We start from the raw sequence: 12,946 nt of genomic DNA on the forward strand, positions 1-12,946 counted from the left end.
AAGCATTGTATTTATTCTTTTAACCTCATGGGACCAATACATTCCATTGTTGAATGGAAATATCTTCAATGGTGCGTTTGAAAAATAAATAAACGATCAGCAAGGACTACATTAAGAAATAACTCACTTGATATTTCAGTCTGTATTTCATGATAACAGAAAAATGAATAAAAATAATAAATAAAAGTTATTAAATGTTTAAACCCTTTCGTGACTTATCGGTCACCGTGTACTAAAGCCGTGCAATGCAGAGCGCGTTACCTCATATTTCATTCATGTCTATGTAACATTATTTATTGACGATATTGTGCGCTAACTGCAAAATGATATACTGAAAACAGCACCACCTGGTGTACGTAACCAGAACCTACTGTTTCCATGGGAACACAAAGCATAATGTTACATGCATCTTTGTCTAGCAAAATTATTTTTAGATAAAAGGATGCCAATGATAATCTGACATATAGAATAGGTGACTAGTTAATACCCTTATCAACTGGTCAGCTGCTGCTATTGAGAACAACGACTTAATTGTGATCTGCAGATCTCTTTAGTTAAGTTCTTCGTCTAGCTAAATATTGTTGTGCCTTGAATTTGGGGGCTTTTTTGTAGTAGTGTAGAATCCCTATAATCTGCTATTGTGTAGTGCTTAATTTCATTACCTACTCCCAGTCTCTACGTAAAAAAAAAAATTTGAATTTTTTGGTGTTATTCTTTTTGTAATTTTTGGCAAATTATAACCTAATAATGCAACGTTTTTAAATATTTTTCATGAATATGAAATATGTAAAAAAATATTTTAAATTTCATATAGCACTATTTTGGCAACAAAATTATAAAGATCCCGAATTTGTAGCCACATTCTATATTTTTTGTCTCCAAACTTTCACAACTTTTTTACTCTCCCCTAAAAAACCCATGAAATAAAAATGTAATAGCTTTTTTTTTCCCAAACTTTCACGCCATTTTTTTTTTTTTTTTTTTACTTTTCGCCCTCATCCAAATCCAGTAATATACAATTAGAATAAAAATAATTACTAATACCATTTCTCCTACCTGATGCCAGAGGAGGTGATCCAGTTTGTGCAGAGGCTAACGTTTTATCTCGGGATGATGGAGGCAGAGAGGACTCGGATGCTAATGCGAAAATAAAGTAAATCACACTCAGTAAAAAATATTGTTAATCGAAACAATGAAAATACAACAATTGTATACAAGAAACTCATCTGCATTGTTTACCGTCCAATGAGAAAATTTCTTGTTCTCTCTAAATCTATGAATTCACAGTCAGAACTCACACATACACACACACAAAAGTCAGAGTTCACATTTATCTAAAAACATTGATTTTTTTAAAATAAATTTTAGCCAGTCGTTATTCTTCTATTTTTTTTATAAATTATTCTGTATAGATTGTTGAACACACAAGAAATATTTATGTCTGTTCAACGTTTTAGCAAAATTTATACGACATATTTTGGGGAAATCTATTTTGAAAAAATGTCATTTTTTGTAATCATTTAGTGTATAATTTACAATACAATTAATAAATATGCTCTGTAATAATTCATTAATAATTACTAAAATAATAAATTGGGTTTTAAATATTGATTTCTAAGTTTGATTATTTGTCTGTGACGTTCTGGATCTGAACAATATACCCCTCTTATTTTTTCAACGTTTGGTGACCTTTGACACAGACACTCTGTTCCAAATGCGTACGATACCTTCTTGACACGAAATGAAGTCCCACGTCTCTTGGTACAAATATTTACTTTTAACTCCCATCCTGGTTGTGTAGAATCTCAAATACCGAACTCTCATGGGAAGATGGTTTGTCTTTTTTTTTGTATTAACTCCGTGCACGAATGATTGTCAGAGTATATCAGTGTTATGTGTGCAGACAAGTTAGTCGAGAAGAAATCTTTTGACGCGTTTCTTGGACAGCTGAAGGTTGTTTTCCTTTTTTTCCAAACTTTCACACCTTTTTTTTTTTTTTTTACTTTTCTCCCTCCTCCAAATTCAGTAATATACAATTAGTCTTTGGGGGAAGAATGAGGAACATTGTTCCAACGAACAGGAGGATTAAACTAAAGAGGAGAAAGAGAAGAAGTAGTGTGATGACAGTGAGCTTTGGTATGTGTGAGAGAGGTTGTCATCAGTTAACCGAAATGCATTGTTCTCGACTAGCCTCCGTAGCTTAGTCGGTATAAACGAAGCCCTTTGGTCGGAAAGACTTGGGTTCGATTCTCGTCATTAACGTGAGGAACCTTTATCTGGTCTCTTTCGACTAAAGGTGAGTTAGCCGGTCTCATACGGAGGTAGAGGGGTTTTTTCTCTCCCCCCCCCAGAACAGGCAAACCGGCGCGACGAACACACATGGATTACAGTCATGAATACGTCCCAGACATATGCCGGTCCCGAGCCCGGATAAAACTGAGGAAGTTGGGGAAAGCAATGGTGAACTACCCTGCAAAAATCTCACCGGAATACTGTGTGGGCAAAGCCTACAAAGTCACCTACGGTCGGAAACGACTGACAAGAAAAACCAAATTGTTCTCGACAGCATCCATACATTTTACAGAGGTTTTTATTACACCACACCAATGGGTGGATAAATCGGGGATTTATAAAGTGGAGGGAAGCTCCGGATGTGATGTGTTCGTGCCATGATAGATTACGTGTAATTTAGTCCAAGAAGAGAGAACTGATCTCGACTGGTAATGTGACATAAAGTAAGATGGGGGGGGGGGGGGTAAAGTGTAATTTTTCTTATGAGAAATAAAACAGGAGAGCGTGTTGGTATCATCTAAAATTATTCTAATTCCGCAAGACAAAGCGATCAGTGTTTAAGACTATGAAAGATTCTGAAACCGTTTGTACACCACAAGGGTTCTCGAATGGAGTGTGCTGATAACAGCAAAACTGCCGATTGGATTTTAAGTTAGTGAGAGAAGATCGTTAATATATAGGAGGAGGTGGGATGCAAGAACAGAGTCGTTTGGTAATCTAGCATTCGTGGAGAAATCTGGTAACAGCTGCCACCTACCAGAGGATCTTGTGAATGACCAGAAAATGGTCGCCAATGGATTAGAAATGATAGTTTGGAAGGTGGGAGTTTGCGCTAAACCCGATTAAATGTCCTGGAAATGTTGGCTGGATATTGCCCTCCCTGCATCGTGAATAGAATTCCTGTTGGTGTCGTCTGTTATTTTTTGATGATCTTGGTTTTGAGAGAATGAAGTGAGGACAATGCGGTAATTGTGCGATAGTAGAATATGTGCTTATTTCCTTGCTAATTAAGACCGATGAAAAAAATTACAATTAATTCTGGAGCACAAATCCCACTTCCTAGTTTGTCTTCCAGAATCAACAGGAAAATGAAATCTTCTTAGTATCCAAGATGTTCTGAATTTGTTTTGACTTTTCTGGTGAAAGGTCAGAGGAGGTGCGCTCTTAATATAGTGGGAGATTTATCAGGACCATATATGTAGTAGCTAAACGGAGAGTTATCTTCTATTTTGATCAGTGAAACTCGAAGAGTATAAACACTGAAGTCCCTAAGAAGATGAACTCGCACTTTAAGTAATTAGACTGCAGAAGTTCAAATTTCAGAGATAATGAACAGTTCAGTAGCAAATGAGTGAGTTTTTTTACGGCATTTTGAGTCGCAAAAGATCAAATGGGAGACCCTTTTAAGTTTACCGCTCTATGTCATGGAATGTTTATATGACAAATGTACCACCTTTCTGATGGAAGGAATCGTGAAGTATAGAGTTTGTAAAGCTCGTATAGGTGACACTGGTTTTGTTTCGGCAAACTCTTCTTTCTTTCTTCCTTCCAAAGAACAACATAAAATGTAAACCAAGTTTTCTTAGAACCTGTGTAAAAAAATATCGGATTGTCTGCTGAGCGGAGAGCATATATGCTCTCGGGACCAACAGCGTTTGGGTTCAAATCCGCTGTGGACATGAATGCTTTAAGGTCGAATTTCATATCTGGCGGGAGTGTGACTCATTCCGCGTGATGTGGAAATGTATTTAAGGAGATAGAAATCAATCCTCCTCCTGAATGTTAAAATTAGTGAGGTATTCCGTCAGCGGAAAGTGCAACATTCACGAACGAATAAAAAAATATATAAGTACGATTAATCCTGAAAAATGTACACCCTCTGTCCAAAAAGAAACCGCACTTTTCGAAAATAGAAGAAACTAGTGGCGCCACCTGTTGTATCTTTTTGTTGTCGAAAGCGGAAACTTTCATTAGTGTTGTTTCAACTCTTTATGACATTTGTTTCATTAGAAGCCGAGTTAGAGTGCCAAGAGTGACAGTTTTTACGAACGGTCGAAAAATCGGTTTCAAACAGAGCTACGATTTACTTTTGTGTTAAACTTGGTAAAAGTTTTACCGAAACGCATCAAATGCTTCATAAAGCATACGGTGATGAATGCTTATCCCGTACTCAAGTTTACGAGTGGTTTAAGCGATTTCAAAGTGGTCGTAAGACGCTTGAGGACGACGAAAAGCCGGGCCGTCCAAAAACTGGACTGAGAGAAGTTAACATCCAAAAAAGTGCGTGATTTCATCAAAGAAAACCCGAAATCGTCCGTGAGATTCATTGAATATGAATTGGTAATTCAAAAATCAACTGCGCACAACATTTTGACCAAGAGTTTGGGCCTTCGTAAATTGAATTCGTGATTTGTTCCCCACAAGTTGACCGACGACAAAAAATGTATCGAATTGAACACCGCAAGGACCTCATTAAAACCGGTCGTAAGGACTCAAACTTCCATGAAATGATCGTTGCTGGTGACGAAACGTGGTGTTTTGAGTATGAGCCCGAAACAGAGTGCTGAGTGGAGACCACCGGAAGAGGGACATCCGAAAAAGTTATCCGCAAAGAATTCGTTCCGCCTGGCCAAACAGTCAATGGTGAGTTTTATCTCGAAGTTTTGAAGCGATTGATAGCGAGAATTCGTCGCGTACGGCATGAATATCGTGACGACCGACCGTTCGTCAAAACACACTGTCACTCTTAGCACTATAACTCGGCTTGTAATGAAACACATGTCATAAACAGTTGACACAACTCTGAAGGTTGCCGCTTTCGACAACAAAAAAATACAACAGGTGGCGCCACTAGTTTCTTCTATTTTCGAAAAGTTCGGTTTCTTTTTGGACAGCGGGTGTAATATCTTAAAGGCGTAAGATTATAAGCTATAAGGATTTCGAAAGAACTTTTTCCATCTTACGAAAGTATAACCAAACCGAGATATAAAAGTGTCTGCACCGAGGCAGTAGTTAAAAATTACTTCGATATGATTCTGTGTGTGTGTGTGTGTGTGTCGTACTGAATCCAGACCACTGCATTGACAACTAGGAAGCAGATTGAATTCCATTGGCATTCTTCTCTTCCTCTTTTTGAATTTATTTGGAAAAGTGTTTGCATCCAAAGAATCGCCACTTTAGAAACCGCTGTAGGAAGTACAGCAACTATAAAGAACCTGGTTTAGACCTGCTTAGGGCGTGATCAGATGGATAACAAGGAATGGGCTTGCAGATGCAGTCTGAAGAATTGTTCATATTAAGGTCTACTTGATCATTGTCGAGAAGAACTTGAAAGCAAATCGTTGCTGTTCGTGGTCATTTTATGAATTTTTTTTTTTTAATTGAGTGTTAAGCAACGTTATTTACAGCATAAAATCAGTGCTCGATTCTAAATGAATTGACACAAGTGAGCGATCGTGACTGCATTTGTATGATCGTGCCAACTTTCTCAACCTCGTAAAATAGGAGAAAGAAGCAGGGAAAAGGAAGAATGTTATAATCCTTTAAACGCATAGAAGTCCATCTTCCCAAGTAACAAAATTCGATCTACATTGAATGCCTTTAAAAGAATTATAAACATCCGCTAACATGCACGAGACTGCTTGCATTCGCGGCAGGAAGCAAATGGTTGCTGCCAGTGTTGGATGCTATAAATTACTGAAAATTGTGAATCAGTTAATATCCTTAGCGGTGGCGTACTGCGTACGTTTGTAAATGTTTTCTTGCCCACAAATAAGTAGTACGATTTGGCTACTTGGAATGGTGAAAGCCAAACTGGTGACGTAGTTATTACCAACATATACTCAACGCATATTATGAAATACCAAAGCGTGTACATTACTCGGGTGGTATTTAATATCTACGCTTATTTGAAATATATTTATCGCTTTTTCAGAAAGTGTTCGTGGGAATGATAACAGCACAATAAAACGTCACGTGAATGTTTAAAAGAGATGTACATCGAAGAGAGTAAGTTAGCCGACCTCATATGGCAGTGACAGGTTTCTCGTCTTCAGAACACGAATGTCTTTTTCTGAAACTTCAGTTTTGATAAGCAAACTTGTTTGGCTATAATTCAGAACTCAAATCGTATGGAAGATAAGGATGCTATATATTTAAAAAAAAAAAAAAAAAAGGACTTGCAACTTTGTTTTGCATATCGGTATCTAATATTACTGTATTCTTCGTTATCTGTGCTCTGAAAATATTCCTCAGTGTATTCGAATTATTATTATTATTATTATTGGGGACTCCGTAGCTCAGTCAGTATAGAGTGAGCTACGGATATGAGCTCAGTATAGATCCTTTGGTCAGAAAGATCTGGGATCGATTTCCGTCAGTAACGCGAGGAACTTTTATCTGTCTCTTTCAACTAAAGGTTGGTTATCCGGTCTCATAAGGAGGTGAAGGGTTTTTTAATCCCTCAAAATAGGCAAACTGGTCTCGTGAACACACACGGCTACAGTTATACAATATACTACGGCCAGAAAGGCAACGGGAAACCACCTTCCTCATAATCATCTCCTAGTATGGTATCCCCACTAGGCGTATGGCTGAGGGAGGAGGAGAGAGATTATTATTATTAACATAGTATTCGAGATCCTTTGCATGAAAATATATTGTAAAGAAAGGCTAGCTCAATATTGATTTTTTTAAATTTTATTTTGACGAAACTTTGCCGTAGAAGGCCTTAGACTCACTTATTTGCAAACTCAAATTCTAGATTAGATTAGATAGACAGAAGGTATCATTTCCATCTTCTACCACAATTTTTATAACTTCAGTATGTTCTTAGGTCGCTATATTTCGTTCTGGAATACTCCGAAACTACCAACGCCACCTATTACATATGGGATACGAAAGGTGTCTCCAAAAAAATTAAATAGTAGATTTTGCGCTTCAGCAATTTCCTAAGTTACCCTCCATCATTGGAACTAGTAAGGAATAGCTTTCTCCTGATTATGAATCTGATTTTTTTTTTCCATAAATCCCTTAATCTTCAGCTGCTTTATAATAACAAACCGAAAGATCAACTTAAATTCAGATTAAAAGAAGTTGAATGTTCAAGGTCAAGTGTCGAACATTGAATGACAGAAAACAACAAGAAGTTGGCTCAGACTTTTAAGATCATCCTCCAAATTTTACGCTCCCTTTCTCTAGATTTTAAGAAACCATTTCTTAAGAGAGTACTAAAACAAACAAAAAGTGTGCGTTGACCTATCATCAAATTCAAGCTGTAACTAATGTGTTTCTAGAACAGGGATATTGTTTTTATTTGATTATCTCAGCAGCTAGATGTGCTGTGCATGTGCAGCAGTGTTGTCATAGTCTTCATAGGAAATCGCTAAAACTCAATTCATAAATAAATATTATGACTAACTTTTCACAGAAATGCTCCAGTTCCGTTATCGCCGTACTCGAGGTTATGCTAAAGTATTTGTAAATCTAGAGCATCCCCTCTAATAAGCTAAATGTTACCTAAGCCAGGATCTATAGCTGAGAGATTAACGAATATTATTTATGCATTTCAGGTTTTTGTTAAGCCAAGTAGTGTCGCATCTGTAGGTGAAAATCATTTCGCTCCATGCTTAGCAAGTTGCATTTTGCAGTTTGAAACTGAAAAGTTTACATTTCAATTTATAATTAAGGAAAAATATTAAAAAAAAAACAGAATTTTAAATATATTTCCTTAATTTAAACTGAGCAGTTTACATTTAAATTGAAATGTAAACTGCTCAGTTTACATTTCAATTTATTAATTTGCCTTAACAGTAAGTTAAGGCAAATAGCTAAAAGAAAAGATCCCTCTGCTTGTACGAGGGGTGGGGGTGATCCAAATTACAGGATCCCTGTTTAAGGATATGTGGAGCGCCATCTAGTGATCCAAATGCTGAAACTTTGCAGGAATATGTTGTGCGTCATGCGGAAGCGATATTTGAGGGGGAAAAGTAATTCCGAAATTCACTACCAGGGGCGTTGTAAACACCAAATGCATGGAATATGCATATCACGCAACTCGGCCAATGCAGGAGGCTTTAAAAAATGCACACGGAATTTAAAAATATTACCAGAATGAAGAGAAAAAATGTTTTCTCTTCATTCTGGTTGTTTTAATATCGGCCACAGTGATGGCGATAACATCACCCCAACGTGCTTTGCTCGTGCAGCTGTACTACATAAATAATTGAAACGCTGTTGTCTCACTCCACGAATTTTTTTCTCTTGAACAAAAGTCGACGCGGTCCACTATCTCCATGTGCTCTGCGACGAATGATTAGTCGTTTTAAAGGAACGAGATCGTTGGGAGTTAGACCTGGCAAAGGTCAGAAACCAATCAGTTAACACGTGAATGAAGTTGCTACTGCCGTTGTGGAGCAGGTCATGAATAACAGCGTTGGTTTCTGCAGTGCTGTATCAACACACATGAATGTGCTTTCTAATTCTAAGGAAGATTCTGCATTTTTACCTATTCAAGCTAACCCTGACACAGGAGTTGCGCTTGCAAGACTTAAAAAGTCGACTAACATTCCTTGCTCGAGTGGAGTTGTGTTTGCTGCGTGGTCATGGACCATTTTGTCGGAAGATGAGGCTCACTTTCACCTGAACCGAGCTGCGAATACCTACAGTTACCGGGTATGAGCTACGCAAAACCCGTATGCAATCCAACAAATTCCTTTGTATTCACCCAAAGTTACTGTCTGATGCTGGTTTACAGCTTTGTTTATCATTGGACTATTCTTCTTTGAGGACATTCGCCAGTCGGGTCCTGTGACCTGCTCTATTACTGCCGAGAGGTATCGCGATGTGATAAACAGTTTTGTTGTAGCACAGCTACAGCAGCGCCTGTGCATGGATTCAGTCATTTTCATTCAGGATGGAGCCTATCCACGCATCGGTCGATCCGTTTTAACCGCATCATTCTGAGAACCTGTCAGCGCTGAAAGACAGCATGTACGCAACATCAATTCCCGATCAGCTGCGCTCTGCCGTTAAACACATTGTGCAAAGAATGCAATTTGTGGCATACAAGAAAGGTAGGACATTGAACAGTACAACCCATGTATATTCAGTTAATAATGGAAGTGAATAAAAATATGTTATTTATGCTCGTGTCGCTTGTCTCCTTCACACACGCACACACACAGAAAACTACTACATCTACATTCGGTGCATCCTACAGCGTTCCTGGTTGTGAATTTTGGAACCACTATCCCCCCCCCCCTCAGATGTCGCTTACACATTGTCGCACAATGTCTTCCTGCAGTTTCGTCGTATTTAGATCACTGGATGGGGCTTCACAAGGCCTTAAGGGATACTATAATTTGGATCACCCCCCCTCCCCGTACAAGCAGAGGAATCTTTTTTTTTTTTTTTTTTTTTTTTTTTTTGCCTTAACTTACTGTATTGATCATAAAAATGCTGTTTTTTAAAAATATTAATGGCAACAGGCCACGTATGTAGGGCTATTGGGAAATTCTTTATGCAAATATATTCACAACAAATTTTTAATAAATATAAATAATTTATAACTCATCTTCCTTTCTTACTAAAATTAATTTATATTGTTTGCAGCATTCGAAATGAAGCACGTGAATGTAGGAAATATTTTAAATATGAAAAAAAAAATTGTTCACGGTAGCGTTATTTTATAATTTTAATTTAGCTGACACCCTTTTGTTAACGTCCAAAACAATGATGCATCGAGAAATTTAAAATAAAATGTATGTTAAAATATTATTTACATTGGCATATTAAACCCTTTTTAAAATTAATATTCAATGTTTGCGATTGCATATAAAATTATGAATATTTGTTGTTTTCTCCTTTTGTTCTCTTTTTTTTTAATTATCTTTGATACTATCCCTATCTTTTATTTATTAGGTAACCTTTAAAAAAAAAAAAAATTACTCTTTGACGGAGTCACACCACTAGAGGTCAGCAGTTGTTATCGGACTTAGTGCAGAAAACGTTGAATTTGACCACCATCGCCATATTATGTGTGCATCATGCATAGATTATCTGAAAATACCAAATAAATGATTGAACTTACCAATTAACTAAAGATTATGGTGAACCTATCACACGAACGAAATGTAGTTCGACACTAGCTGATATCTTAACATCAGTAATAAAAATTAAAATGAAATTTATTAAAGCGTTATACTACACATACATAGAGAATGACGTAACAAAGAATTGTAAATAACAATGGACATCTTTTGCCAAACGAAACTGTGATAGGCATTGTTAATTAGATTTCAACTGACTACGTATAAGTCATTGTTTCATTTATAAACAATTGAAATTAAAATATGAACTTTGTGGTTATTTATTCTTAATTCAAATGAAACTGTATGAAGTAATATTTTACTTCATTTTTTATGCATTCTATACACCATAAAATACCTAACATTATGCAGTCGTCACACTACTGCCACCATACGATAATAAATGACTCACTTTGACGTAGAAAATTAAGATGGGCGTACAGCACTTCTCCGTTGTAAGGATTGGTCAGGCGACCGAAGTCCTCCCTGGTCAGCTGACATAGCTCGCGACCAACGACATTAAAGCGTGTTGTGTCGACGTCATGTAAGTTGTACTCCTTCACTGCCCATTCCAGCCACTGCTTAACATGCTCGGGGTTCCACAGAAGCGGATCTGGAAAATTGAAACCGGAATATAGATTGTTGCGAGCTATTAAATGTCACATAGAAAATAAATAAGGAAGGAAAAAGTGGGTTAGTTGCGGTCTTAACTGGATTATTTCCTTCAATATTTTCTCCTGACTAATGTAAATCGGAGACCGCTGGAGTGCACTCCATCCGACTTATTTGGAAGCAGATCAGCGCTGATTTATGTGTAAACAGACGTACATCACACAGGCAGTTTTCATAGATTATAGAGCTCAGTGTTTTAAGACAGAGTAATAAAAGCATAAATAATAGTTATTTTTGAGACAGAAGTATTTAATAAATTTATTTTGTCTACAGTTGTATTTTTAACTTGTTCAGCTGCATTACATAAGTTGAACAAGTTATCATTAATATGACAGAAGAAAACTCATCAATCAACAGACGTAAGATTACCTTCATGAGCTTAGCCTCAGTTTTAATTCAAGCCAGTGTCTTAATACACTTATATAATAACTTACAGGCTCATAGTCTGAAAATGCGGTTTTCTCCGGGTTCTCAGGTTTTTTCCTTGATCGCCAGGGCGATATCAATAATCTACCATGATTACTTTTTTTTTACAGAAACTAAAAACAGAAGGTAGTCTAGGTTAAAATCACCACAAGAGGGCGCTGTCAAACAGAATGAAAAGTTATCTGAGAGCGATTTCTTTCTTTTGAGATCCTTACTCCAGAAGACGTCTTGCTGTATATTAATGTAGTCAAGCATTTCGTACAAGAAAAAAAGAATTTTCTGAATGAATGAAAGATGCACAGTCGGAGCCTAATGACTAACTGGCCGTACTATTGATTTCTTCATGCCGTAGCTCATTCTATAAATAACGCGAGGACACTGTTGCCTTTTCTACAGGATACTGCGCCGTACAAAATTGTTATAAATTAATGGTATGTATGAATAAATGTATTCTAATATTGTCCCCTCCCAGACAAGAATCAATTTTCCTTGCGCCAACCCCTCACTTCTAACGTTATTTCTTACATTATTAATGGCATCCTTTGTTTAGACGCGACTTAAATGTCTAAGATATGTAAATATTTCGAGTAGAACACGAATTTTGGAAATCCGGTACGTGTAAGATACGGTAGCGAATAAATTAATCAAAACACTCCCATTTTACAGAAAATTTTTAATTTCTTTTTAAGTTTAATAAGTAAAAAAAAAAAAGATTAAACTCCAACTTTTACCTATTAATTAATATATGCGCCTGTGTTTCTAATAAGTTCATTAATTCGCTTAGGCATGGACTCTACCAACGTAGAACACTTTTTTTTATTACTTAAGTATAAAGAGCTAATAAGCTTCATTTCGGCAAGGAAAACATTACTTAAATTAATGTTTTCATTGCCGAAATGAAGCTTATTAGCTCTTTATACTTAACTTAATGGTTGCACCTGTTTGGAAAACTCGTTCGCAGAGTACATAAGTTCTTTTCGCTATACACTTTGGTATTAACTCGGTCTAGCTACTCACTGATGAAGCCTCAAAAAAGGCTGAAATCGGTCTGGGTAGTGACCTCCCTCCATAATGTAATAACAGCATACATTTCCTAGGAAATGTGTTTTTACATTATGGAAAATACCTAAGAATAGCGATCTGAACTTCCTCCACCTTTGCAACGAGTTGCCCGATATTGTACTACGTACTAGGATCACTTGCATTGGCTAACGCTAGTGTCGCTGATACTTTATAGTTTACTATATTCGGCAAGAAACTCTCTGATTCCAATCTTTGAGTTTCTTATTCGGTTTTAAAACTATGTGGGATTTAATATCCCCTTAATTTAAGTAAACTTTTTTTTATTTTTTTTTATTTCTGCATCTTGAAAAACCATACACTTATAATGGATCGTATTAAGTTATCCTTTGTATCACAATTTCATTTCCCAAGTCTCTTTTTCACTATGGCCCACAAATGTCCTATTG

At 36.7% G+C, this 12,946-nt stretch overlaps 1 protein-coding gene across 1 annotated transcript in view; it reads right to left on the reverse strand.

The window, feature by feature from the left end:
- The window catches only part of LOC150096569 (retroviral integration site protein Fli-1 homolog), a 164,142-nt gene that overhangs the window by 110,291 nt on the left and 40,905 nt on the right, over positions 1-12,946 (reverse strand). Inside the window, exons 2-3 of the mRNA XM_090408640.1 lie at positions 10,792-10,992; positions 1,057-1,137 (exon numbers count right to left, since the gene is read on the reverse strand). Coding sequence (XP_090264766.1) covers positions 1,057-1,137; positions 10,792-10,992 — 282 coding nt within the window. The remainder of the gene's footprint in view (positions 1-1,056; positions 1,138-10,791; positions 10,993-12,946) is intronic.

This window comes from Typopeltis vanoorti, chromosome 18 (assembly GCF_054136105.1).
Source record: "Typopeltis vanoorti isolate ZY-2024b chromosome 18, IOZ_Tvanoo_1.0, whole genome shotgun sequence".
In the NCBI taxonomy this organism is placed as follows: domain Eukaryota; kingdom Metazoa; phylum Arthropoda; class Arachnida; order Uropygi; family Thelyphonidae; genus Typopeltis; species Typopeltis vanoorti.